Below are 27,990 nucleotides of genomic sequence, written 5' to 3'. Positions count from 1 at the left end.
GCTCACCCCAATTTTCCATCAAAGAAGTTGGTTGATCAAGATACCACTCCTTAGCCTTCCCGATCAAAGAATGAGGAAACAATTGCACAAACACACCCTCTTCCTCATCTTCCTTCATACCAAGTGTATCGGCGGTAACATAGAAGTTGGTAAGATGTCTATATGGATCCTCATGATCCATACCGGTAAACTGGTTATGAGTTATCAAGTTTATCAACCCCGACTTCAGCTCAATTGATTTGGCATTACGATTGCCAAGATTAGCTAGCCTCCTCGGACTAACCCACATAGGTAGAGCATTCTCATCTTCATTAGCCATGTCTACTTCTGGTTCACTCCTCGGAGATGAATGTGCAGAAGAATGTGAAGAATCACCTAGTGATATAGTATGCACCGAACCTGACGGAGAAGGAATAAAAAGTAAAGATTCCGGCTAAGCCAGCCTGGCTAATCTCCTAGCTTCCTTTGCTTGCTTTCTAAGTAACCTAGCAGTTTTCTCAATCTCTGGATCAAATTGTAGGTCTTCGTGAGCAACGGTACCTCGCATAAACAAAGTTCACCAAGACTATACCAAGTGGTTAGCATAAAAAAATAATGAATGATATATGTGTATATGTATATGCATGAAAGAATTTTGTGCAAAATTGACTTAACATGACAAAATTGTTTCAATACTTATGACAAAAATTTCCGTTACTCCCCGGCAACGGCGCCATTTTGATGTAAGATTTTTCCTACATGTCATATAACTATGTACACGTGAGTATATATAGGATCGTTTCCACAGGGAGTTACGTTAATCATAAGCATTTACACAATCGTTCACATTAAGGGTTTGGATATAATTTGTTTGTTTGTAACACTATATCCATATTTGACACTAAAGTAAAAACGAGAGGGGATCGAACTATTTCGCTTGCGGTATAAGATAACGAGCAAGCATAACAGCAGCAATCTCTCGATCGATTAACAGACTCTAGCTTTATAATCAATATTATTACAATCATTTCTACAATATCCTTCGTGTCCAAAGCGACATCGTTATTTCCAAGTTAGCGTTTAAACATTCGTGTCCAAATTCCTTAAACGATAACAAAGTCGATCGGATAACTTAATCGACCGTGTCCAGCCTGATTAAGTATCCGAAAGCATTAAAATCTTGATTTAAAGTAATTATCAAAGGTTTACAAACTTGTCAAGAGTGATATAACATAAGATAGATTGTTATTCTAGTTCTAGATTCAAGAGTTTGTGTCCAAATCATCTTGAATCTCTTTGAAAGCATTAAAAGCAAGAATAACAACAATATTGAATCATTAAGCTAGAACCTTATATATTAAAAGATCAAAAGATTACATAATAGCTTGATAGTTACCTCAATACTACAAAGAAGGTGATAGTTACACATAGACATGTAAACTAATGCAAGGAATGAAGGAAAGATGAAGATTCCATGCCAAGATCCTTGATGTCTCAATGAATCTAGGGTTGAATCTACTCCTTAATCACTTGCTTTGTGTTTCTCTCTATGAAATAGCTCTAACCTCTCTCTAGAAATGTATAAAATGTTTCAATGGAATAGTGAATAGTGCTAGAGAGAGGGAAAACTTGTATTTAAATGGGCTGAAAACGTATAATCTCGCTTAAGCGAGATACATCTCGCTCAAGCGAGAAGCCTAAATATCTAACAATGGCCAATGAAGTCTTGCCACGTAGCCCTGCTCCTTGATGAAGTTGCATCTCGCGTAAGCGAGTTAGACCTCGCGCAAGCGAAGTTGCTTGAAACTTAAACCGCCTTAGAATCCTGCTTGAGCGACATGGAAGCGAGATGAAAAGCGAGATGCTCATCTGTTCCCTGGAGAAATCTCGCGTAAGCGAGATGATCTCGCGTAAGCGAGATTCTAAAATTCACAAGCGACCCTGGAAGCGAGATGCAAGCGAAGGTTGAGCTTCTCCCTGGAGGAACCTCGCTTAAGCGAGATGACCTCGCGTAAGCGAGATTTGCTTGGTTCACACAACTTGAGTTTTGGTCCTTGCTTGTCATTTCCTGCATAAATTGGGCAGAATTAGGCATATAAAGCATAAATGGTATAATTATAACAATTGGTTGCTTTTCCGTAGATAACTTGCATAACAAGTCACTAAAAATGCCTCTTTTAACACATGAAATATATTACTTTTGAGCACTTATCACATTCCGCAAGGACTTTCAAGCCACGTTTTGACATATGGCATAGTCTGCAATGCCACATCATCGTTGTTTCTTCTTAGCTTGCTGCTGCAACTGATGCATCTGCCTCTTGCAATGTATCTCCTAGAAGCATGCATAGATTACTTGTGATCTTTTCTGTTTTCATCACCACAAGATTGCCTTTGACTACTTTCAAGATTCCACTTTCAGTGTGGATCTTACACCCGAGATCATCCAATTGTCCAACAGACAATAAATTCTTCTTTAACCCCTTTACATGCGCACTCCTTGTATTTTTTGAACAGTACCATCATGCATCTTTAATCTGATAGTACCGACTCCAGCAATTTCTAAGGCGTGGTCATTTCCCATGTACACTGATCCTTATGAGATAGGCTCATAAAAGTAAAACCAATCTCGGTGTGGAGTCATGTGTCATGTTGCACCTGAGTTCATTATCCAGACATCGTTGAGTCGTCTTCCACCTTTAGAACTAGTTGCAGCTTCGCTATACAGGATTTCCCCGTCATCCGAGGTACTTGCAACACATCCTTGAGATGTTGAAGCTTCAGAAGTCTTCTCTCCATTCTTCTTATTATTCCAACACTCCTTCTTTAAGTGCCCTCTCATGCCACAACCGTAGCATTTGAGATTCTTCTTTCTTTGAGATTTTAACCTACCATGATTTTGACTCACACTAGGGCCATGTTCTGTTGATCTGCCACTCATCATCGTCAAAGCCTCTGCTTGCTTTGAACTCTCTGACCTTTCTTCTTTATTCTTGCGCCTGGATTCTTCTTCAAGAATTGCACCGACGACATCATCAAAGTGAAGAGTGTCATCTATGTTATTATTTGTAATGTTGATGATGAGTTGATCATACGAACCAGGTAAACTCTGAAGTAGAAGTTCAGCACGCTCATTTTCAGCTATTGTGAAATCAGAAGCCGTGAGTTGAGAAAATAGTGTATTAAGGGTGTTGATGTGATCCGTTACGGATGTGGATTCACCAATTCGAAGAGTGTAGAGCCTTCTCTTTAAGAATATTATGTTGTGGAGTGATTTGACCTCGTACAATTTTATTAGAGTATCCCAGATCTCCTTTGCTGTCTTCTTTTCTGCAATACTTGACAATACCGAGTCTGCCATTTCTTGGTGCAAATTGGCAAAGGCATTATCATCCATCTCTTTCCACTTTTCTTCAGTGATATCTGCAGGTCTGCCGTCTATTGCTTCTAGGCAATTATCTTTTCTTAAAATTGCCCTTATCTTCAATTTCCATAGGGAAAATTTTCTCCCGTTGAACTTCTCTATCTCAAATTTTGCTGCCATGGTTTTACACCAAATATTTTTTTCCTTCAAACTAGACCGGAATAATAAGAATTCTTTTATGATGTGGAAGATCAGTTTAAACCGCAACCACATAGCATACTAAGATTTTTGTTACCACAACACTAGTTTATTGCAGCGGAATAACAACTATGAACGAGCGGCTCTGATACCACTGTTGGGTACCAAAGTAACAAAATATTATCACGCAGCTAAAATAAGAGACGAGAAAAGAGAAACTGAACACACAATATTTACGTGAAATCCCCTCAACAAATAAGGGGAAAAAACCACGGGACAAGAGTAGAGAACTTTCACTAAGTGGAAGAAAATTACATGACCTCTCTCTAAAGGAATATGATTGGAACATGAAATCTTGTTAAAAAACGATTAGAACATGAATGAATTAGTACCAATCATTCATCAATACTAGCAAAGAAGGTGTGGAAGATAATTGAAGGTGTGGAAGGTAATGAATTAGTACCAATCATTCATAAAAACGATTCATAATTTTTGAAAGATGAAGGCAAAATCAGACGAAGGTGTGAAAGGTTATTAAAGTTCTATAATAAAATCAAAATCAAATTCGTAAGTTTTAGGTTCCACGATATAATGGAAGATTTTCTAGAAAGAAATGAAAACAAAATCAATTTTTCCTTCTAATTATTTATTGTGTATTCCTCTGCCACCAATGAGAAATTCGATGATGATGACAAAATCAAATTTTCCTTCTAGTTACATATCCCATTAGCAATTCGATGATGATAAATTTTATTGTGTATTCCCTGCCACTGCACTGTAAAGAAAGAAGAAGAAGAAAAGAAGGAAAATGGTGGTGAAAAAAATGAGCGTGAGTTAAGTCACGCTGCGTGACTTAACTCACGCGGCGTAAGTTAACCCACGTAAATTTAACACTAGCGTGAGTTAACTTACGTAGGGGCATTTTGGTCATTTACTTTGAGAATGAGCAAATCCATTTAGGTAAAGAGCAGAATTGAAAATGATTTACTGCCATACATACAATTTCAACATGTACAACATATGAACATGTGTGAACAAGTGAATAACAAGCCAACATGTATTACTTACACATATTGGCTCTGTCTACGGTACGCGAGGTGCATGGGTCATGTACCCGTGCATGACCTTTTTTTTTTTTTTTCTTTTCAAAATGGATTTGACCCATTAGATATACTTTTAAGTTAATGAATATGAATGGTTGTGATCTCTTTGAATGATGACCTGCTAGAATTTTATTATTTGGAAATATATATTGATTTTAAAAAGAAAAATGTTATTTGTATAATTATTTTGTGACAATTTTTGAATAATTTTCTTTCTCATGCTCACATTATAGTCTTACTCACTCTTCCTTCCTATCTCTATTGTTTTTTATCAATAAGAAGAAAAAAAAGTTGTCACAAAAGTTGTCACCAAATGGTTGTACAAATAACATTACTCTTTTAAAAAATACAATTGAATTTGGAATCAGATCTATAAAGGGTGTTTTCGGTATTGTTGGAAAAATTGAGAAAATCTGAGGATCGGTTCTAGCTGCGAAGCTAGCATAACTTTTATGAGAGGGCCAAATATAAATAACAAATAAAATATTTTTAAAAAACTAATATATTAAACTTAATCAATAAGTAAAATAAATTTACAAAAATTTATACTTATATTTAATGAAACGACAACGAAGAAAATAAAATCTATCAATAATTATTTATAAAAGTCGAGCTCTATAAAGCTTTAAGAAGTCAGATATATAATGAAACGACAACGAATAAAACAAAATCTATCAATAATTATTTATAAAATTTGAGCTCTATAAAGTTTCAAGAAGTCAAATTTATCTATAAGTGACACTAAACTAAATAGATTATCAATATTTTATTAATATCATTCTTTGTTGAACCAAAAAAATTGTTTGAGCCAAGTAATATAGTAATATATTAATGAGGTAGCTAACATACTCCCATAAGATTGAATATTTTTCTAGAATCTGATTTCTATCGTGTTTATCTGGAATCTATCCAAAAATACCCTCAATTTTCAATACAAATAACACATGTAACAAATAGATAAGAATAAATTTTAAAATCAAAACAAATGTAACAAACAGATATGAATATGGGTCTGTTTGGATTGGCTTATTTAAGCTTATGTGAGCTTATCTACTAACTAAAGTTTGTTTTTTTTAACAAAATTTGTTTTATTTTAAATAAAGTTTGTTTCTTGTTATTTTCAAATTTAAACAAAATTTTGTTACAAATAATGGTTTCAAGAAGGGTTAAAATTCTATATATAAGATGAGTATCAATTGTTAAAAATTTCAAGTGCAAAGTAAAAGAACAAATTTGAGAGAAGAAAAATAAAAGACTCCATGAATGTTCAAAACGAAGAAAAAGCGGAAGACTCATTTGAACCGCTGATGAGAGGTGAAGAGGGAGAAATAGTTGAATACTCATTTGACAAGATACAAAAACAAGAACAAGAAGACAATGAAGAAGAAGAAGTTTCATCAAGAGTACTAATGAATTTTGATTTAAATGAAGATGCAGATTATGAATTTAATTTGAGAGAGAGTGCAAAAAAAAAATAGAAATTTGTTGGAGAAAAAGATAATAACTGACAATTGTTTGTTACGAGAGAACGGTAACATATTAAATTTATTGGAAAGATAAAGTGTGTGCAAACAAATAGGAATTTATTGGTGGATTAAAATGAGGGTATAATAGGTAGAAAAAGTGTAAAAATACACAACGCTAATTTGGTGTTAATTTTCTAAAAAAACACTTAAAAAAGAACGGAGGGAGTAATTTATAAAGAATGACATAAACAGAATGTCATTTGGGATTTTTTTTGGTTACAATGTCATTTGGGATTAACAATAGTTTCTTTGTTTATAAAAAAAACCGAAGAACAAAGTATTGTTTTTTTTTTTTTTTTGGTACAAGAACAAAGTATTGTTTACATAATAGATAATATGTATTTAGATATGACCATTAAATACAATACAAGTATGACAATACATAATAATTTAAATTGGTGTCTTATACTCTTATTAGATAATTTATTCAAAAAATATATACTCCTTATGGATCCACTAAATAAATTATCATATTAAATTTGTATTGAAATTATCGACCCGGTATTAGATGTAACAATGATGATATTCTTCTTTTTTTTGAGCAAACAATGATGATATTCTATTTACTATAAAATTATTATTTACTATTTATTCAGGCACCATGTATTTTGAAGTTATTTTTTTACGTTGCATAAACACTTATACTCTTAAACATACATCATGGGTAAAATTGTAAATGTCACAAAATAGTCTAATCTCAATTTAACTCGCATTTTTTTTATATCAAATAAGCTCTTAAAATTATTGTATACGGAAAACTTTTAATCTATCATACATACTATCAAGAAACATTCTTATAATTTATTCCAAAATCAATTGTATTTATTAAATTAATATATATATAATAAAAAATTTGAAAATTAGTGAGTGAGTTAACCTACTAATCTCAACCATTGAAAATCTTAAGATTATATCTAATGGTTCACATCACTTTTGTAAAAAAAAAAGGGTCATACACCGGTGAGAGACCCATGAAGGTCATGCACCGTAGCCTTTGCCACACATATTTAGCATTCCACGTTTCATACTTCATATTGCATGTTCCATATCAAAGTCAATCAAAGTGGCTTTAACCTTTTCCAATGTTCATAGTATATTCCATCTAAATCTCTTAACCCAGCTTTTAATTTAACTAGACTTTTGACCCGTGCTATCGCACGGGTCCTATCGACTAAAACATGCTCGAATAAGTTTTACCATGATAAAAAAAATTGTAGTGAAATAAGTCATAAGATAAAAATGTATTACATTAGTCATATCATATTGACATTATTATAGTTTGAAAACCGTACATTTTACATTAGCTATCACACATGAAATACTTCTCTAGATGACATTTAAAGTCACGTTAATCTTCAATCATCTATTTTTTTCAAAGATGTAGCATTTGACTCGTGAGACACACATGTCTGTGTAAAAACACCACCAAAAAGCATAATAGAGATACACTACTTAGATCAATTTTTTTTAAATATTGACCTTAAGACATCTGGGTCTTACTAAAACTTTCATGTTAGATTCAACGGATTCAAAAATAAATTATATTCAATTTATTTACTTGTTTTGACAATAAATTATACCTTGTAATAATGTTCAAAACTATAGCTTATGCCTTATAGGAAAATTCATCTTTACAATAATATAAAATAATCCTTTAAAAAAATATAAAATAATACAATGGTAAATGAAACAACTTGATAAAATGGTAAACCTGAAACAAAATTGCATTCATCTTACAATAATTCTTGTTCAGTTTTGAAATTTTGTTTACAAATTGGTGCTCCATAAAAGTAATGAAATCAAAAATAATTGCTCAAGCAAAGTTTAAAGAAGATTATTATCAATTGATTCTGACCTTTATACGAACCTATAATCGTTACAAATGTACAAATGGTAAGGGACACTGAATTATAAACCTCAACAGGAAACTACTTCTAAGAAAGGTAAATCAATGCTCTAAGTAATTTATGAAGCAAATAACTAACAATAACTACCAATATATTAACCAAGTAACAACCTACCACGTCAAACAACAAAAACCAGCATCACTAAAATCAACGTATGATCAAAACACAAAGACTAAACACTTTCCTTATAAAAACCAGCAAAAAACTTAGCAGAAAAACCTACTAAATCTGTCCGCTAGAGCGCGTAACTTAAATGGCTGTCATACCACACCTGAAGCCCTTCAACAATCCTACAAATCTGCAAACAACAAAGTAGAAGGAAAAAAAAACACATAATCAAAACTCTTTAATGAAAAAAACTGTTGATATATGCACCAAATGATGCTTCAAATGACAGGTAAAACAACATATGTAGAGAATAACTACAATCTCCTAAAAACTTCCCCTACTGTCAAAAAGCTCAAAAAACACTTGCATAAAAACTGAACCAAATTAGAATTGATCTCACAGGGAGTAGGGTTAAACCGCTCCCAACATCATGAGACACGCCTACAATAACCATATTAGCAGATGAAATATTCCATATAACTATCAAGAATTGACTTTGGAGATATTACTATCACTAATACCAACTATGTTTGCCATACATCTAGTAGAGCATTATAATCAGATGGTAACGTGATATAGGACTTTCAACAATAGAGAAATAAGATAATCATACATATTATATGTTAAAAGGAAACCTCAAACAATATTCATTTAGCCAAAGTCAACAATGAAAAGGAATAAGCAAGTGTAAATAGAGAAGATGGTCACTTTTCCAAGTTGGAAAGCTCATTTAATTTTAAGTTGTTTGTTTGCCTCATTTAATTTTGACAACCAATCAACTAATTCCAGAGTTGACCTGCAAATGTCTCTTGATAGAGCAACATAAACATCTGATCGTATTGAACTGTGTATAGTTAATTTCTATAACTTCACTTTGTTCATGTTATATCTCATAGCAAAATAAAAATGACATTTCTGGATTTCTCGTTAAATTGAACAAAATGCAATAGATGATCATGTATGCTGAACTTAGTTCTGAAAATGAAGTATAAGACAATCGCAATAATTTGTTCCATTGAGGTCTCATTTGCAATTGAAGAAAATGGGACAGAATTCAGTCAAATCTTGTGAAATGTCATGAATGCACGAAATAGGGAATATGTGGAAGGGAAAACACTATACCTGAGAGTGAGATTTGGAATTTGATATAGATGCTTGATGTATTTGAGCTACTCCAATACAACTGCAGATGTAACTCAGTTACATATTGAATAGCGAGGAGAGAAAGTATTTACTATTTCAGAGAAATTAGTTCGACATAGATGAACAAAATGGGAAGAATCAAAGCTACATGAAGATCAAAACAGAATAAATATATCAATAAAAAACCATTAAAATTAAATAGTAGAAATGCAAAGAAACATATCAATATCAACAAATAGAGAACAAACATAAACCCAAGCAGTGCCAAGTGCTAATCCATCTGAAATTAATAGATTTTCAAATCAAAATTAAAGTAAAATTTCACTTACGCTTGGTCAAGTTCATGAGAATGGCATCGAGAAGGAATTTGATCCAAAACAGAAGGCCGCAGTTTTGATTCTTGGGGCTGGTTGAGTCTGTCAGCCAGCTGCTCAAATGTTATCATCATTTGGATCCAGCCAATGGTATAAAACATTGTTAGAAGATGATTTTGACGATCAGATTGATGTTGATGTCATTTTGGGATCCTACAATAATAGATCTTAGTCGCTTGATAATCTAAAATCAAAATAATGAGCAAAACTCATACTAAGTGTTTTTGGTGATTCAGTACAAAATTTGATCAAGAATCAAAATAAATAACAACACTATTGCTTCCACTGTGCCTACCTCAGCTATCATCATATCTAGAACAAACCTTAAACATACACCTCATAAAATCATAAAATCAAGTGCACAAAGAATTGCAGTACAAAATTAATCCATCTTTAAGTTAATACATAATGAATATTGGATCTGCATTCAGTACAATATTAGACACATAAAACTTACCTAAAATTAATATGTTCAATTTTGGATTAGGAACTGTGCTGAAGTAAAATATATACATATACTATCCAAGATATACTAAAGTGAAAAATACTTGATCCAAAATTGTGAAGATAAGTATCTTTTTTCCACTCTATCCAGCAGAAAAAAAAATTAAATGGTAATCCATTGATCATAGCCCTTTTTTTAGAACCCTAATTTCAATTATCCATTCACCAATCATAAAAAAAGGTAAAATCCATTAAAAAATTCGAAATAAAGTAAAACTAAAATAAGATTGATCATACTTACTTTACAACATCAATGAAATTGGGTATTTGTGATACTCATGCTCCATACATTGATTAACCCAAGCAAACCAAATTTTGTAAAACTGTCAAAGAATAAAACATTGAAAGAAAGAAAAAAACAGAATATGAAAAATGAAGGAAAAAAATAAATTCAAATGCTTTTGACCTGAATTAGGGTTGTGTTTGCTGAAGTTGAAAATGTAACTGGAGGAGACGAAAAAGAGGGTTTCTATGACGATTGATCAAGCAACTTTTTCATTATTGACAGTAAAAGAGATGTGAGAATGAATGACATAAGAGATTGAAGAATCAAAAAAGAAGGTTTTGAGATGGAGAATGATTTTTGATTTGGGAGTGAAGAAAATTGAGCGAGAAAGAGAAGAAGAAAGGGAGAAGAAGAAAGGAAAAGAGAGGGAGAAGAAGAAGTGGTTTGGAGCGTATGAGAGAGGAGAATTTACAGATTGTTTCTCTCCATTAAGCAGAAAACGTGTGAGATATGGAATATGTTTTCCAATGTATACGCGTTTTCCAATGCAGGAGGGATATGAGGGAATTTGAAATTCAAATTTCAAATAGTTGGAGCCAAAAAATTAGGTTTAGGGTTTGGCAATTAGGGTCAGCATGTTTGCAACCATTAGATATAAAGGATTGTGATAAGTCAAAGTCACAACTTATTTAATTATCTTAAGGTGTATTTTTCAACAAGGGTAAAATTGGATAAAAATTATTAAAAATTCTAAAACATCAAATGTTTTGAAATAAAGTTGAAGTCCTAAAACATCAAAATAAAATAATTGGATGGAGTATATTATTAAATAAATATTTTGAAATAAAGTTGAAGTCCTAAAACATCAAAAGAAAAGAATTGGAGGGAGTATATTATTAAATAAATAGTTATTAAGGGTAATAAAATTGTAAGCCATAATCCGAACTAGAAGTGTGTACCAATACCCAAGTCATTACAATAACAAACTATATAATATATTAATATGTACCAAAAAGGCACCTACGCCTCATGCAATCAGTAGCGTTTCTGTGTAACCCATGTGAAAGCGTGTAAAAATTGTGCTTAATGTGAGGAGTCTTCTACTATATCACATGACCAGGGCACAATAAAGCAATGTTATGAACAATTGTGTCCTGCACACAAACACCTCGTTTCATAATGACAGATGGCACAAATTGATTGGTACATTTGCAATGTATGTGCTACACATTGAAATGATAATGAATAAATATATTTTTGCTTCTTATTGCGTGGTTCATTAACAATCATTTAATGACAACTTTTGTCATAATTTTATCTATCATATCTACATTGTATTTATATAAGTTCTTTACTATTGTTTTGGTTTTCGTGTTCATATGTACTCTCTGTCTCATAATAGGTGTCCTATTTTAATTTTACACATTTAAAAAAAAAAGATTAATAGTCTATATTTTATTGATAAAATGTATATCATTTAGTAAAATACCCTTATTAAATTATAGTATGATCAAGTGATGTTCCAATCTTTTTTAGAAGATCATTATATCTTAGAAGATTGGAAGTTCATAAAAGAATGATCTTCTACGAAGGAATGATTGAAAGTTCATAGAAGATTGGAAGGTCATATAAGATTGGATTGTTAATAGATGATTGGAAGTTCATATAAGATTGGATTGTTCATAGAAGATTGAAAGATCATAGAAGATTGGATTGTTCATAGACTATTGGAAGTTCCTAGAAGATTAGAAGTTCATAGAAGAATGATCTTAGAAGAAAGAATGATTGAAATTTCATAGAAGATTGGAAGGTCATATAAGATTGGACTGTTCATAGAAGATTATAAATTCCTATAAGATTGGAAGTTCATAGAAGATTGGATTGTTCATAGAAGATTGAAAGTTCCTAGAAGATTGGAAGTTCATAAAATATTGGAAGGTCATATAAGATTGGATTGTTCATAGAATATTGGAAGTTCATAGAAGATTGGAGCTGGTTCTGGTCCGGACAGTCATACAAAACCGTTGTCAGTCGGAACCGGAAAAAACTGGAAAAACAGGCATAAACTAGTAAACCCACAGAACCGGTACCAGTTTTGTAAAATCGCCCAGTTTTGTTTGTTACTTTCCCAAAAACGCAGGAATAAGAGTAATAAGGGAAGATCAATAAAAGAAGATCCACTGTTTCAGTTTCATCACCAAAAATGTTGGAAAAGGAAGGATCTAGAAGGTCACATGTTATCCAAAAGCATAAGAGTAAGAGAGGGAGAGGGAGAGAGAGAGAGAGAGAGAGAGAGAGAGAGAGAGAGAGAGAGAGAGAGAGAGAGAGAGAGAGAGAGAGAGAGAGAGAGAGAGTGAGCGGGGGGAGGGAGGGAGGGAGAAATTAGGACATTATGAGAACCATATGAAACATCAAAGTTTAGGAAGAAAAATATAGGCATGGAAAGACTAGGAAAAACATTGTGTGGCGGTTGTGTTGTTGTGGCTATCCGATGAATTTTTAGGGTTAACACTTAAATGTTAAAACTTATATTTATTTATGGTAAGCTATTTATTGAGCTCTAAATCTATTTGTTGGTTCAACTCTAAAACATGAATTATGCTCTTCTCCCAACAAAAATCACTCGCTGCCCAGCTGAATTTCTGAACATACCCATGCGTAACTTAACTCGCGCGCGCACCTTATAGCTCTGCGTGACTTAAGTCACACACCACTGGCATGTGTGCGAGTTAACTCACGCAAGTTGACCGGTTGGTCAGAGCTCAAGAACACACGTTTTTTGGACTTTGGTCAAGTGATTTTAATTGGTTTTGCAAATTTTTTTTACTATGTTTTACACATTTTTTGACTATATTTATGGTGTATATAACCTATGTTACAATCTCCCCCTATAAATAACTTATTCAAATAAAAATTGCGTATTCGAATAAAGACTGATTAAATCTAACATGAATTCGAATAAAAATTACGTAATGAATAAATAAATTCGAAAAATGAATAAATAAATTATTGTTCCATTCAAAACAACATGTATTATCATTACATAAAGTTCCTAAATATGTTCTATCATTATATTCATTACATTATGATAGAGCCTTCCAACTACAACAATTGTCTTACCTATGAAATGTGGTAAATTCAAACTGGCCAAACAACAGCTCTCAAGCATTCACCCAGAAGTTTTATTGTTTCATTCAAAAGATTAAATTCTTGTTAGGCTTGGTTTAAATGATGGTATTCAAGTGTCAAAAGAATGAGGTGCATTCCCTGACACTTCAATACCTTCATTTAAACCAGCCTAACAAGAATTTAATCTTTTGAAAGGAACAATAGGACTTCCGGGTGAATGCTTGGGAACTGTCGTTTGGCAAGTTTGAATTACCCCATTTCAGAAGTAAGACAATTGTTGTAGTTGGAAGGTGCATTCCCTACCTAATCACGATCTTCTGGCGGAATACAACTGTTGATAATATCTTCAGTTGATCTCAGCAACGTTACATGCATATCAATCCACTGGAACATGTTGTGCTTCCAAAACATGCTCTTCACGTTATCGTCGTTCTTTAATTCCACCCAACTGAAAGATATTCTCCCTTCGTCGAGCATTGGACGTTTATACCGAACGTATTCCACCCTCCTTGTGTCTCCGGGGTTGACTCCTTGGTTGAATTCATTTAGTTGATCCTTGATACCTCTTAACGTGAAACCAATGTGCCAAACCTTATGCATGAATGTCGAACATATCGGTCATTGTTTCAAATCTACACAATAAGAAATTAAAAACATTCAATGAAAAACTCATTCAACCATTTCATCAAACACTTGGAGTGCAAAATATACATAAACCCTAAAACGCATAACTACAACATAAACATGCAAACATCTAAACAACTAAGCGATATAAGTCATTTACATGTAACATTGTATCATTTCTTGCAAAAAAATAATCAAAATTTAAACAAACCCTAAATCTAAAAAAATTCTCGAAAACTCAAAACTATAACATAAACATGCAAACATCTAAACATTTAAGCAACACAAGTCAATTTTCATGTAAACATTGTATGATTTCTTGCCAAAAAACCAAAATTTAAACAAACCCTAAATCTAAAAAAATTCTAATTTAAGAGAAAAAATCTAACATATAAACATAAAAGGTTAATGGTGTTTGATTATGAAAAGTTACTTGTTATTGGAGTGTTGTTTGATTTGAAGTTGAAGGAATTTTGGATTTAGGTAATTTGAGAGAGATTTGAGATGAGAAATGAGGAACATTAGTTAGCATGCGCATACGTTACACTTGCGTTAGTTAAGTAACGCAGGGGTATTTTCGGTAGTTCAGTTGGGCGCGAGCAAAACTTGCTGGAAGAAGAGTAGTATTCCTAAAACATTGGTAGAAAAACGTATTGGGCCTTTGGGGAAAAATTGGGCTTTAGTAAAAAGACTAATACATAGTGTAATCAATTTAAAAAGTATAATTATTTATTAATTAAATTATTTGGTTCAACTGGTTGAACCGGTTCAACCAGTTGAACCATGAACCGGAGGTCTCACCGGTTTGATCTCCGGTCCGGTTTTAAAAACATTGCATAGAATATTGGAAGTTCATAGAAGATTGGAAGTTAGGATAAGATTTGTTTGTCCATAGAATATTGGAAGTTTATAGAAGATTGAATTGTTTATAGAATATTGAAATTTCCTATAAGATTGTAAGTTCATAGAAGATTGAATGTTCATAGAAGAATGATCTTCTAAGAAGAAATGATATTCTAAGAAAGAATGATCACTCTATAAAGAATGGTCATTTTAAAAACATTGCATAGAATATTGAAAGTTCATAGAAGAGTGATCATTCATTCTTAGAAGATCATTCTTCTATGAACAATCCAATCTTGTATGAACTTCCAATCTTCTATGAACAATCCAATCTTCTGAGAACTTCCAATCTTCTATGAACAATCCAATCTTCTATTAACTTCTAATCTTCTATGAACAATCTAATCTTCTATGAACTTGCAATCTTCTAAGAACTTCCAATCTTCTAAGAATATTCCATTCTTATAGGATTTTAATGTCATCACCGTTAGGTTAGACGTCACGGGGACATGGCTGCTTTGAGTTTGATCGTACATTTGAAATATGAATGATATACTCCTAATGTACAGCCAGTCTATGAGTCTCCCACCGGAAATGAATTTATATTTCCAGTTTTAATCAAATTTTTCTTTCACCTAAACTTAATTATAAAACATTAAAACTTGACCCAATTTTTCAAGCATTCCCACCCTAAAATTCCATGAAGACAAACAATTAATTTTCTTTATCGATTTTTAGTTTTTGAATTTAAACACAAATAACCTGTTATTAAAAAATTCAAATAATTATTACCATAACATTTGGTTATAAATTAGTAAATAGTAATACAATTGAATATATTTAAAATAAAATATTTTTTTGACAAAATTTCAAATGAAATTTAATTTATAGAAATGTTTAATGAAATCTGGTAATATTAGAAATAGTAAACAAAAAAATATAAATCTTTCAAAATTACGGTTCATGGGACTATTAGAGACAATTCCCAAACTACCCTTTTCTAACTAAACTTCCAACTTATATTGCTTTTTAAGCTGTTTAAATATTCAATGATTAGTGGGTCACAGTCACCAAAGATCACAGCCATCCATTCATTACCATACATATCCAACGGTTGCTACACATTTTGGAACCAAAAAAGAAAACGAAAAATGACGGCCTCGCATGATAGGAGACCTGCGAAGGTCGCGTACTGGAGACAACGCTGTGGAGAGTGTTGAGATATTGTTTTATTCTTGCTGCATAATTTAAGGGATTTAATTCATGTAAAATAGGAAAGGTGTAAATATGAGATTTCCTATTCCTATTTCTTAGGAGTAACAGCACGGTCACAGCTGTATCTCTGTGATTATAGGCTATATAATCCTTGTACATGTTCAATGAAAAATATATCAATCAGAGAGAAAATATTCTTCTCAAATCAAATTGAGAGATTAAAAGTAAAGATTGAAAATTTTTATGGGACTAAAAGTCGAAGAATTTTTTTAGAGAAACTAAAACAAAAATTAGTATATTTATAGAAATAAAAACATATTGAACCCTTAGATTTATGCCATGGTCGAAAGTCTATTATATTTTTTTTTTAAAAGAAAAAAAGTCTATTATCTTGTACTCGCTCGTCTATTATCTTGTACTCGCTCCTACTCTTCTAGTAGATTTTTCTTTTTGAAGAAAACATTTTTGATTCAATTTTCAGCCTAGTAGTGCAGTACTGGTCCAGTTTTGGCACTTCCCCAACCACTTGTAGGTACGTATTGGTAATGTTTGTTTTTGGAGAGTTTCTTTGTCTACAAGTATCGCAACAACAGCCTTATCGAACAAGTATAAAGCAGGCCTTTCTTTCCTGTTAAGCAGATATGTTCCCATTTGGGACCTCTTTTAAACACGCAGGTCAAATTCACATGTTACAAAAGAAACCAATACATTTAATTTAAATATGTCTACCTTATCAAGTACTCCAGTTCACATGGGAGAGTAGAGTTTAAGTACTTCCTCGTTGCGTGTACGTGGGAATATTTTATTAGAAGTTACCTAGAAAACACATACTTTCATACGAATATTTTACACAACGTTAACAGAGAAACATCGTTATCATTAATTTGTACAACTATTTTAAGATAACATTTGAAACAACGTTTCAAGAGCATTCGTTAGCATTCTCCTTTAAAAAAAAAAATGAAGTTTTAGTTCCCTTATATAAAATTTGGCTTTTTGGTCCTTTAATTTCACATTTTTCTTGAATTTTAAACATCATCCAATTTTGGAGTCATTTTTGGTAGTGATGAATATTCATTAATGATAATGTCAACTGCTAAAGACTTATGTTGCCTATTACGAACAACTAAAAATCAATCTCAAACAACATATTTTTTCAACATAATTGTGATAGATCACATCATTAAAACTTACACGAAAAAGGGATTTTTTTTTTCAAAGCAGGGAGAGAGGCCATGCATCAAAAGGGAACACCGACATCCCAACTAGATTGGCACCCCGGGAAACCTTCATCCTATGCCGCCAAACTCTAAAGATTTATTAAAAGGGTTAATAGTGTTTTACCCCCTGTAATATATGTCACTTTTGGTTTTGCCCCCTGTAAAATTTTTTTTTTTAGATTCTGTCCTTTTATAATAAAGATTCTTCAGGATTGTCCCCTGACCCCTATGACTCAACAAAATCTTTTACATGGCGCTGATGTGGCACCCCAACTAGATTGGCACCCAACTAGATTGACACCCCGAGAAACCTCCATCATGCCGCCAAACTCTAAAGATTTGTTAAAGGTTAACAGTGTTTTACCCCCTGTAATATAGGTCACTTTTGGTTTTGCCCCCTGTAAAATATTTTTTTTAGATTACGTCCTTGTAAAATAAAGATTCTTCAGGATTGCCCCCTGACCCCTATGACTCAGCAGAATCTCTTACATGGCGCTTATATGGATATTTTTTTATTTTTCATTATTTTTTGGGATGCCACGCGTAAAAAACATATTACACGTCATTTATAATTAAAAAATCGGAAAATTAATTTTTAAAAATTTTAAAAATTAGAAAAAATTCAGATTATATTTCTTAATATAATAAAAAACTCTGGAACTTAATTTTAAAAAAAAAAATGAAAAATATATTTCGAAAATTAGAAATTAAAATAAGTTCAATTTTTTTTTTTAAATTAAAAAAGTTTTGTTTACTTTTTCTAAAAAAAAGAAAAATACTGGAAAACAAGATAAGTTTCTATTTTCATAAAAAAAAAATCGTAAACTACGGTGTTGGTGGAGACACTAAGTGGAGGTCCAATTTTACCAATATCTGATGTTCATTGGACACCTCCTTTTAGTGGTTTCTATAAGTTTAATGTTGACGCAGCGGGTCCGATAGAGGGTGATAAGCGGGGTATTGGTGGTGTTGTGAGAGATTATGAAGGTGTTGTTGTTGGTGCTAGTTCTTGGCAAGTAGTTTCATTACCAGATTCAGAGGTTGCGGAAGCCTTAGCTATGCAGAAAGGTTTGGGATTTGCAAAAGACATGTCTTTTCTGAATCTTATAGCAGAATCAGATGCTTTAAATGTGGTTTCAGTGTTGAATGCTCACCAACAATCTTCCAACTATGTTGGCTCTATTATCCAAGATTGTATTAGTTTTAAGGGTAGTTTTCGTAGTTTAAATTTTTTGCATATTAGGCGTGAAGCCAACCAAGCTGCTCATTATTTAGCTAAATATGCTCTTAAGAATTTAGATTGCATATGGTTCGAAAAAACTCCGCTTTATATTTCTGCAGTCTTAGCATTTGATTTATTGCCAGACTTTCGTTATTGAAATTGTTTTTAACGTCAAAAAATCGTAAACAAATTAAATATTCTGGTAAAATAAATATTTTTTTGAAATAAAAATTTTTATTTTTTCTAAAAAAATAAAATTGTGGAAAATAAGATAAGTTTTTATATTTTAAAAATAATTTTTTTTTGTAAAAAAATTAAATATTCTGGAAAATAAAATATATTTTTTTGAAATCATTTTTTTAAAAAAAGAAAAATTCTGGAAAAATAAGGTTTTTATACTTTTTATTCCATAATTTTTATATTGAAAAGAAATCTGAACTTTTTTAATTTCAAATCTGTTTTTCTAATTTACGAAATATATTTTCTAATTTTTTATTTTGAAAATTAAATTCCAGATTTTTTATTTTTATTTTTTTGAGAAAAAAATCTGAACTTTTTATTTTGTAAATTAATTTTTTCGATTTTCGAAAATTAATTTTTAGATTTTTAATTTTTTTTTATTTTTTGTGTTTTTTTAATTAAATATGATGTGTTAAATGAATTATACATGTGGCAAATCAAAAATAAAAAGAAATATCCACATCAGCGCCACGTAAGAGATTCTGCTGAGTCATTGGGGTCAGGTGGAAATCCTGAAGAATCTTTAATTTACAAGGACGGAATCTAAAAAAAAAAAATTACAGGGGGCAAAACCAAAAGTGTCCTAAAACACTATTAACCCTTATTAAAAAAAAAGAGAAATGATATTTTGACATCCATTTGATGACAATTTTGTTGACAACCTTGTTTTTCTCACTTCTTATTGGTTAAAAACAATGGAGAGAGAAAAAGGGAGAGAGAGGATAACAACATCATGTGAGTATGAGAGAGAAAGTTGTCCAAAAGTTGTCAAAAAGTGGTTGTCAAAATATCATTTCTCTAAAAAAAGGGGGAAAATCTGTACAAGAAGAGGGGGGACTAGGCCAAGACCCTCAGAAAAAACAAACAAAGAAAAAATGCACACAACTACATGACCCTAAGGAAACCTGTAGTTAGGCAAGCCTACTCTATGATGAAAGAAATCAAGATGCAACTTTGTTGGTAACGAATCTAACCAAACAGAGCCTTGTAAAGAATGACCCCTATTTGCTAACCTGTCTGCACAACAGTTATTATCATCGGCTCCGCAATAAAAATAATAACAGATTTATGTGACATAAATGAATTATTCCAATAAAGGACATTCATGATGAAGAAGGTGGAGGCGTACTCGTTGCCTGGGTGTTGTACGAAGCCTTTCCTAACACTTGCTTTTTTACTTCTTTTTGCTGCTTTTTGGATAGTATTTGCGTGAATCCTTCCTCCGCCATCCGTTTATCATATTCACGAATCTGTGCCCAAAGGTCCAAGTCACTCTGGACATTCTTCGAAATCGAAATCTCTTGGTGCTGAACATGTGCTACACACACAGGGGTAGTGACATCAACATTCTGGTCTGAACTGTTTTCAATTTTTGCGGTATTTGTCTGAGTACGTACTTCTAACTCCATGACATCAGTAAAGAGAGGATGAGCTATTGCAGTAGTGTCCTTCCCGTGTCTCTGCAGATTCTGAAATTTTCTCCAAGACATGAACCGAGGTGCTGGGAAGCGTTTCTTGCCTTATGTCATCTTCAACAACCGGTACGACCTCAACATCATACTGAACCGAGGTTATAGGAAGCGTTTCCTACCTTATGTCCTCTTCATCAACCGGTATGGTCTCAATATCATGTTGTTCCGTGGCAACTTCCTGAGCGGAAACATCATCCGAGTGTTGTGCATTTTCTGACTCGGTGTGAACAGCTTGTAATTGTAATGTATTGGCATCCGCTTTTGGTATTGAAATGTCATCTGCATCGTTGTTACCCCCCGGAGCTTCGAAGGCTTTTGATGACCCTATGCCGTCGGGGTTGTCCTTAGGTTGCCACTTCGGAGGCTGCTATTTCTGTGAAACAATACTTTTTTTCTTTTTGTCAATAACAATAGTTTCTTTCACGGGGTGCAGCCATCGACAACTTGAAATATGATGTCCAATGTTCCCGCAGTGTGTGCAAAACGCAGGCAAACGTTCATAGGTAATCTCAATTGAAAAAGAAAAGCTTGTTCTCTCAATGATAACCTCATTGAAGATATTCTTTGACAGATCCATATCCACCAAAACGCGCGCATAGTGTCCAAATACTCGGTTTTGAGTGGCTGAATCAATAAGTGTCGGGGTTCCAATTGCGCTTGCAATCTCTCTCAACGTGCGGTCCATCTAATATTCTTGCGGCAACTCAAGTAATCGAATCCAAACCCGTGCGTGTGTTTGTCGCTGCATGCACGCACTAAAGTCCTTGGACCATTCGAAAAGCCGAAGCAAACATGGCTTAAGGTTTGGAGTTCCCTTGGACCATACTGATCGCATATCCTCATTGGAAGAAAAATAGAATTCAAAATACCTCTTTCCCAGTGGCGTCATCTTCCATGGCCCAACGTTCGTCCAAAGTTGCTGAAGCTTTGTCTGAACCTCCGTGATCCATAGGGTTTGTCGCCCTTACTTAAGATGAGTCTGCCCCGTAAGTTTCTTTTGCAAGCATCGATTCCTTGTGCATAGGTCTCATCAGATATAGGGATGCATAGTGTTTCACCACGAATAACCGGAGTTGGTAACGGTGTCGATGTGTCTGTCACAGTTGCAGCAACAAGAGCCTGTGCAAATGATTTTTTTGGTGGATTAATGTTTGTTGGGAGTGCAACCACGGTGGAGGGAGAAAGAGGTTTCCCCGTGGAAGCCAATTCTGATTGCCAATGAAAAGTCATGGCAAGGCTTGTGTAATTAGCCTAATAGATCACATAAGCACAAAGGTGAAGAAAATTGAATCACGCAATATATGTGAATTCAATTGAGGTAATCAAGTGATGAAAAGTGAATTACGTAATATAATTCAATATAAAAGCGTGATTAATGAAGGAAAGGCAATGAAAATTGAGGTAACCATGAACTAATGGGGGACGGCGCTAGTAAAGACCTAGCGGAGCTCCATCCCACGAAAAAGGGATGGGCTGGAGAGGAAATTCTATAAAAAAAAAAAAAATAAAAAAAAAATAATAATAATAATAATAATAATAATAATAATAAAGTGAATCAGAGGACTAAAAAGAGGGGATTTAAAAAGAATAATGATATTTGAACAATCATTTTATGACAACGAACGAGATATAAGGTAAGTATAATGTGAGTCTGGAAGAGAGTGAAGTGGATAAAATAGTCACAAGGAATGGGGGGTTTGAATTGTGACCCTTTAAAAAATTAACCTGCAACTTAAAAATAATTCTGAAGTAGTTTACTTGGAATAGTTAAGTTAACTTTCTGACTTCAGAACGTTCTGACGTTCTTGTGCAGATTATGCAGAAACAGTTTTAATCAAGTAACTGTGTTGTGTGTGTTTAGTGTATACTGAATTTAAAAGAGTAAAGGGAAGAGAAAGAACACACAGAAGTTTATAGTGGTTCCCCCAATGTGGGTTAGTCCACTCCTCACAATCTTGTGAGAGTTTCCACTATGATGCTTGAGATAACCTCTCAAATCCTGCACCTTACAATCTGTGTTCATCTGGACACTTACAACTCTGTATTCTCTAAGCCTCAGCAGGCTTGCACCTTGTTGCTAAGTTAACCACTTAGACTTTTACAACCTTTGCTCAAACCCACTTAGACTTTTACACCTTTTGCCCAAACTAACACTTTAGTACCCCTAAAGCTAGATGAGACTTTACAAGATATTTGGAGTTTGAATGTTTGAGAAACAAACAGAGGAGGGAGAAGAAGAAGTTATCTTTAAAAGAGATAACAAAGAGAATTGATTTACACTACAAAGAAGGTATAACGACCCTTCAGTGATGATCAATTCAGAGAAGAAAAGAGGGAGAACTTATCTGTAACAAGATAAGGAAGAATTGGTTTACACTACAAATAAGGTAGAAAGAGCCTTCAGTGATGACCAATTCGAATGCTAAAGCTTCAAACATATTTGAGATGTTTTCTTGTATGCTTTGCATTGGTGCAAGTTTTGCTGAGCCTTAGATCTGTATTTATAGAGTCTTTGGGCTCAAATAGCCATTGTAGAGTGTCCAATGGTGTTATGCCATGTGTCCTGAGCCCCACAAGCTTTTACTTGAAAATCTGGGTGAACATTCTGACCATCAGAATGTTGTTGCGTTCCCAGGATGAACATCAGAATGTTGCTGTGTTCTTCATCAGAATGTTGGATATTCATGATGTTCTTCATCTGGGTTCATCATGGATGAATGTTGGATGAATTTCTGGGCTTGCCCAGCACGTGATGTGAGATTTGTTTGAGTTTTATCCTCAAAAAAGTAGCTTCTCCATATGCTTCAAAAGTTGCTGGAAAAGTAGGACAAAGTGAACCAAATCTGCCTTGGATATTGTGCAGGAAAGAGAGGATAGTGGGTCTGCAACTTCAGGCTCATGCTTCTAGGAGATTTGGTTGATTTTGTTCAGAGTACAAGTTATCTCTGATGCAAGATCTCCTTTTGCTACCTTTTTCTTCTTTCCACCAACTACACTGTTCATGGCTGGAAGCATGTGCAGGAGTGAACATTCTGATCATGAGAATGTTTCATTTGTGCTCACTTAAGGATGATTTGTAAGACTACGTTTGATGTAATCAATCCTAATAGTAGAGACACGACTGAAGTGCAGTGAATGCAACATCTAGGATGATATTCTCATTGGAATAATCCTAGTACTTTAATGTTCAAAGTCTTGGATGAACATTAAAGATCCTTTTGACATAAATTATTGTTCATGCCTTTATTGTTGATAGATCCATGCAGATGTACCTTTCTGGACCTCTAATTCATGTCAAGTGTGCTTGCATGTTCTTCACGTTCTTGATGAATCTGGGTTTGCTTATGAACAACCTTCTGGACTATCATCAGAACGTTCTGATCAACTTTCTGATCAACATTCTGAACTAACTTTCTGAACTTCAGAGTTAGTTCATGAATTCAAATGTACTTTGATTTCTTGTATCTTGGTATGATTTAAACTTTGTTTGTGTCTTGGTTAATCACTCAAGAATGCACAAATACCAAGAACTATCAAAGTTCATTAATCTTTTAATTATCATAGATGCCTTTATTGCTTGATCCATGCAGAAGTACTTCTCTTGACATTTATTTATGTCACATGTGCCTTGCATGACCTTGATCTATGTTCTTGAGATTCTGGGCTTGTATAGAAGCAACCTTCTGATCTCTTGTGCGAACATTCTGATCTCTGAGCAACATTCTGATCTAACTTTCTGATCTCAGTGTTAGATCTTGAAATCAAATGTCCTTTGATTACATGATTCTTGGTATGATTTAAGCCTTGTTCCTGTCTTAGTAAAACACTCAAGAGCACAAGTTAAATACCAAGGAAATAATCAAAGTCCATTAATTCTTTAATCATATTGGTTTATTATCTTTAAAATTAATTAGGGATTTTGCCTCAACAATCTCCCCCTTTTTGAAGATGATAAACCTATGATTTAGGATTAAGGATTTTGATTATATATATGAAGAGTAACAGAGCTTGAAAATTGATTTTAATGCTCCCCCTCATTTTTATAATCCATTATGCAGAGTTTTTAAGAATTTTAAAAAGCTCCCCCTCAATTTCATAATATATTGCATAAAAATAAAAATATGCAAGATTGAACCAAAATCAATACTCATTCATTGATATAAACATGAAGTATATTACATGATATATATGGTTCAAAACAAAAAAGAGATTCATAGCATGTGATCAAGCAAAAAAAATGAAGTTTAAGAACTCCAATAACTATTGATCACTAGACCTACTTAGGGCCTAAAACTAAGAAAAACTTAAGACCTTAAATCCTAAAGCTTCTCCCCCTTTAGTCATCTGCAAAAAGGATAGGGAGGAATGACATAAAGAGATTCAGGGAGAAGAGTCCCGAGAATCAGAGGATGGTTCTTCATCAAAGATGGATTGGTCAGCAAAGGTTGGTCCAGAAATGGCCAAACCAGGAGCATGGACTTTGACAGTCCAATCAACTAGTGCACACACAATTTTGTGAGTCTTGGTAGAGACCCTGAGTGCCCTAGAGGCTAACTTCTCAGCCCTTGAAGGCTTAGAGGGAGGAGCAGGTGGAGCAGCATCAGAAGCTTCAGCCTTCTCTTTGTTGGCAGTCACAAAGGTATTGAGGGATTCAAAAAGAGCAGCTATGTTAGGAAGCTTGCTTGTAGTGGTGGTTTTCATTGGTGGTGGTGGTGGAGTGTATGAGGGGATGGTGTTTGAAGTGGGAAGATCAGAGACCAAAAAGTTGCTTGGACCAGCAACAGACCCCATAGTGGAAGAAGAGAGGTTAACATTCTGAGCTGTCTGAGCCATAAGTTGAACTTCTTCAGATGGTAAAGATCCAGAGGCCAGAGGCATTGGATCTGCTGACATAGCAGGCTCATTAGAAGCATTTTGATCAATGTGGTGATCAGCAAAGGGTTGATTCAGCTCAGCACCTTGAGCATTCTGATCAACTATTTGTGCTTCTTTAGTAGTTGGAGCAACTTCCACAAAGGTACAATTTTCTTCAGCTTGAATGGGTTCAACAACTTGTACATTCTGAACTCCTGGTTCAGCAGCAGAAGCTTCAACCTTCTGAGCTGCAGAGACTTCAACCTTCTGAACTTGAGGAATTGCAGCTTCCTGAGCCACAGTTGATTCCTGAACATGTTGAGTGGTTTCCTGACCATCTTGAAATACTTCATTGTTGAAGTCAGTATTGACATCTTCAATGTTAAGGTCAAACCCAGTTGAGAACTTCATTTGTTCAACTTGAACATCTCCCTCAATTGACATGTTTGAAGCTAAGATCTCAGCCACTTCCTGAGTATCATCATCTACATTCTGAGTTTCTTTCTCAGTATTTTCTTCAACTCTTTGATTTGGATCAACAGAGTTTTCATCAGCAAACTGAGTTATACCTACTTGAGCCTCAGTAGCTTGCTTAACATTCTCAACTTCCCTTTGAAGAGATGCATCATTATCCTTCTGAGCATCATCTTCAGTTAGTGACTCTTCAAGTAAAGCTTTGAACTGAGAGCTTCCTTCTTTAACAATCTCCCTTGCAAGCTTGGAGACTTCAGAGAACATTTCCAATTCTGGTGGAGAGGAAGGTCTGGTTTCTTCATTCTTAGGAGATTCATCTCTAATTTCCTATACCTTTCTCTTCTTTCTGGTTTTCTGAACATTCTTATTAGAAGTCCTCTTAGCAGACCCAGAGGTTCCAGAAGTTGTGAAGGATGGCATGTTTGAGGTGGTGATGCGAAGTTGACCTAAAGTCTTTGATGTGAACTTCATGAAGTCAAGCTTACGTTTTTCTCCTTCAAGAGGTACATTTGCTTTCTGAAAAATGGGGGTTAGGTGCATTCCATAGGGTAACCCAGCAACTGTTTGTTTGTAGGCCAAACAGGAATCAATCATATGTTGAATGATGATGAAGCAAAGGTTCAACTTGGTTTTGTTCATGAGGTGGTAGATGATGCATAGGTCCATATCAGAGACAACATCAAAAGATCCACATTTGGGTACTAGGGTATGTCTAACCATGTTGTGAAGGATTTTTGGGACATCCTCTAGATTTGTGGAGTTAAAGGTGTGATTTTCTTTGGTGTACTTGACTATGAATTGATTACGGTTAACTCTAACATTATTGTACCATGAACAAGAAAACAACTTATTACCTTCATTTGGGATTTTCAAGGCTTCAGAGAGAAAGTCTTGAGTTACAGTGATCTGAATACACTTGACAGATGAGATGAGAAAGTTCTCATTTTCATTCTTCTTCTGCTTCACAGTCAAGTTGGTGTAGAACTCTCTAACCAGATCTTCATATATGTGTTCTTGCAAAGATACAAAGTTTGTCCATCCTTGTGGATCAGTGAACTCCTTCAGATTCTACCCCTTTGTTTCCAAACTCCCAAACTCAAAGTATTTTGTTCTGCTCATTGGTCTGAGAGCAATCTTCTCTGCTCTTTGAGCCCTCATAACTGCAGCAACCTTGGCAAAATCCTTTCCTTTGCCATGCTTTTTAGAAGAAGCTTCATCTTCATCAGCCTCTACATCTTCTTCATCTACTTTTGCAGCATTTACACCATCATGCTGAGATGAAGGTTTTTTCTCTGAAGGAGAAGCAACTTTCTTTTCCTTCTTATAGGTTTTTCTTGCAGCCTTAACCATTTCAATGAGAGTTTGTTCAGAGTCCTCTTCTACTTTCTCTTCATTTTCCTCTTCAGGGACTTCCATTTCTTCTTCATGATCTTCTTCAATTTCCTCTTCAGAATCTTCTACCTTTTCATCATCACTTGAATCTGTCTTCTTCTCTTCATCAGAGACTAGATTCACATGTGAGTCCTTTGGTTCCTTTGAGAATTTCTTCATCCTAGTTGATCGTCTGGTAGGAATGGGTCTAGGTTTGGTGATGGGTTTCTTAGAGGATTTTGATTGGGAAGATTTTGGAGCGTCAAAAGCAGGGTAAATGACGTCAGGAAGGATTGTGTGAATAGGGTTTTCATTTAAAGGTTGTTGATCAGAGGATTGACCAGCAGCGGCGTTCGGTGGTGGTGATTGAGAACGTTCCACTTGACTTGTTTCATCATCAGAGAACTTTGAAGTGGTTTTGGTTCTGGCCATGTTTCTTCGAAAAAAATGAAGAACAGAGTGATTTGAAATTTTTTTGGAAATGAGAAGAAAGAAGTTTGGATTTGAAGTAGATGTGAAATAATCAGAGTTGTTACTGATTATATAGACCAAACGTGCAAAGTGAAAAGAAAGAAGGAAAGAAAATGTAGCAGTTACATTGGGAAGGAGGAAAAATTGGAACGAACAGGAGAGAGAAGAAAGTAGCCATTTTGAAAAGTGAAAGGGGATTGGTTGATTTGATAGTTAAGGTTTTACATGGTGGTTAAACCTTAAATGTAACTTCTTATAACCAAGCATTAAATGCTTAAGATTATAGAAATATTTATGGAGAAAATCAACACAAAACAAAATCTCACGCATGAGATTTCTGACCCAGATTTCAGGTTTTGAACATTCTGACCTTTATGAACATTCTGACCTGATGAACATTCTGAACTCAGGAACATTCTGAAC

General features: G+C 34.0%; 2 protein-coding genes and 1 long non-coding RNA gene across 3 annotated transcripts; all 3 read right to left on the bottom strand.

Annotated features, from left to right (window-relative positions):
• Nucleotides 1–7,868: 7,868 nt before the first annotated feature.
• Nucleotides 7,869–11,080, bottom strand: LOC146905634 (uncharacterized). Its single transcript, XR_015019631.1, has 3 exons — nt 10,613–11,080; nt 9,658–10,529; nt 7,869–9,368 (listed from the first exon to the last, which is right to left on the bottom strand). It is a non-coding gene; the product is annotated as an uncharacterized LOC146905634 (long non-coding RNA).
• Nucleotides 11,081–24,777: 13,697 nt separating this feature from the next.
• On the bottom strand, nt 24,778–25,989 carry LOC146905633 (uncharacterized). Its single transcript, XM_085728592.1, has one exon. It carries the CDS (start codon nt 25,987–25,989, stop codon nt 24,778–24,780), a length of 1,212 nt encoding a protein of 403 aa, XP_085584718.1.
• A 63-nt stretch (nt 25,990–26,052) lies between these two features.
• On the bottom strand, nt 26,053–27,528 carry LOC146905632 (uncharacterized). The gene is made up of 2 exons (XM_085728591.1): nt 26,814–27,528; nt 26,053–26,723 (listed from the first exon to the last, which is right to left on the bottom strand). Exons 1-2 carry the CDS (start codon nt 27,526–27,528, stop codon nt 26,053–26,055), a joined length of 1,386 nt encoding a protein of 461 aa, XP_085584717.1.
• Nucleotides 27,529–27,990: the final 462 nt, after the last annotated feature.

Source organism: Medicago sativa, chromosome 7, assembly GCF_051527215.1.
Source record: "Medicago sativa cultivar Bolivia chromosome 7, Bolivia_mono, whole genome shotgun sequence".
Taxonomy (NCBI): domain Eukaryota; kingdom Viridiplantae; phylum Streptophyta; class Magnoliopsida; order Fabales; family Fabaceae; genus Medicago; species Medicago sativa.
The sequence above is the reverse complement of the archived record's forward strand: the minus strand, read 5'-3'. Positions and strand labels throughout refer to the sequence as shown.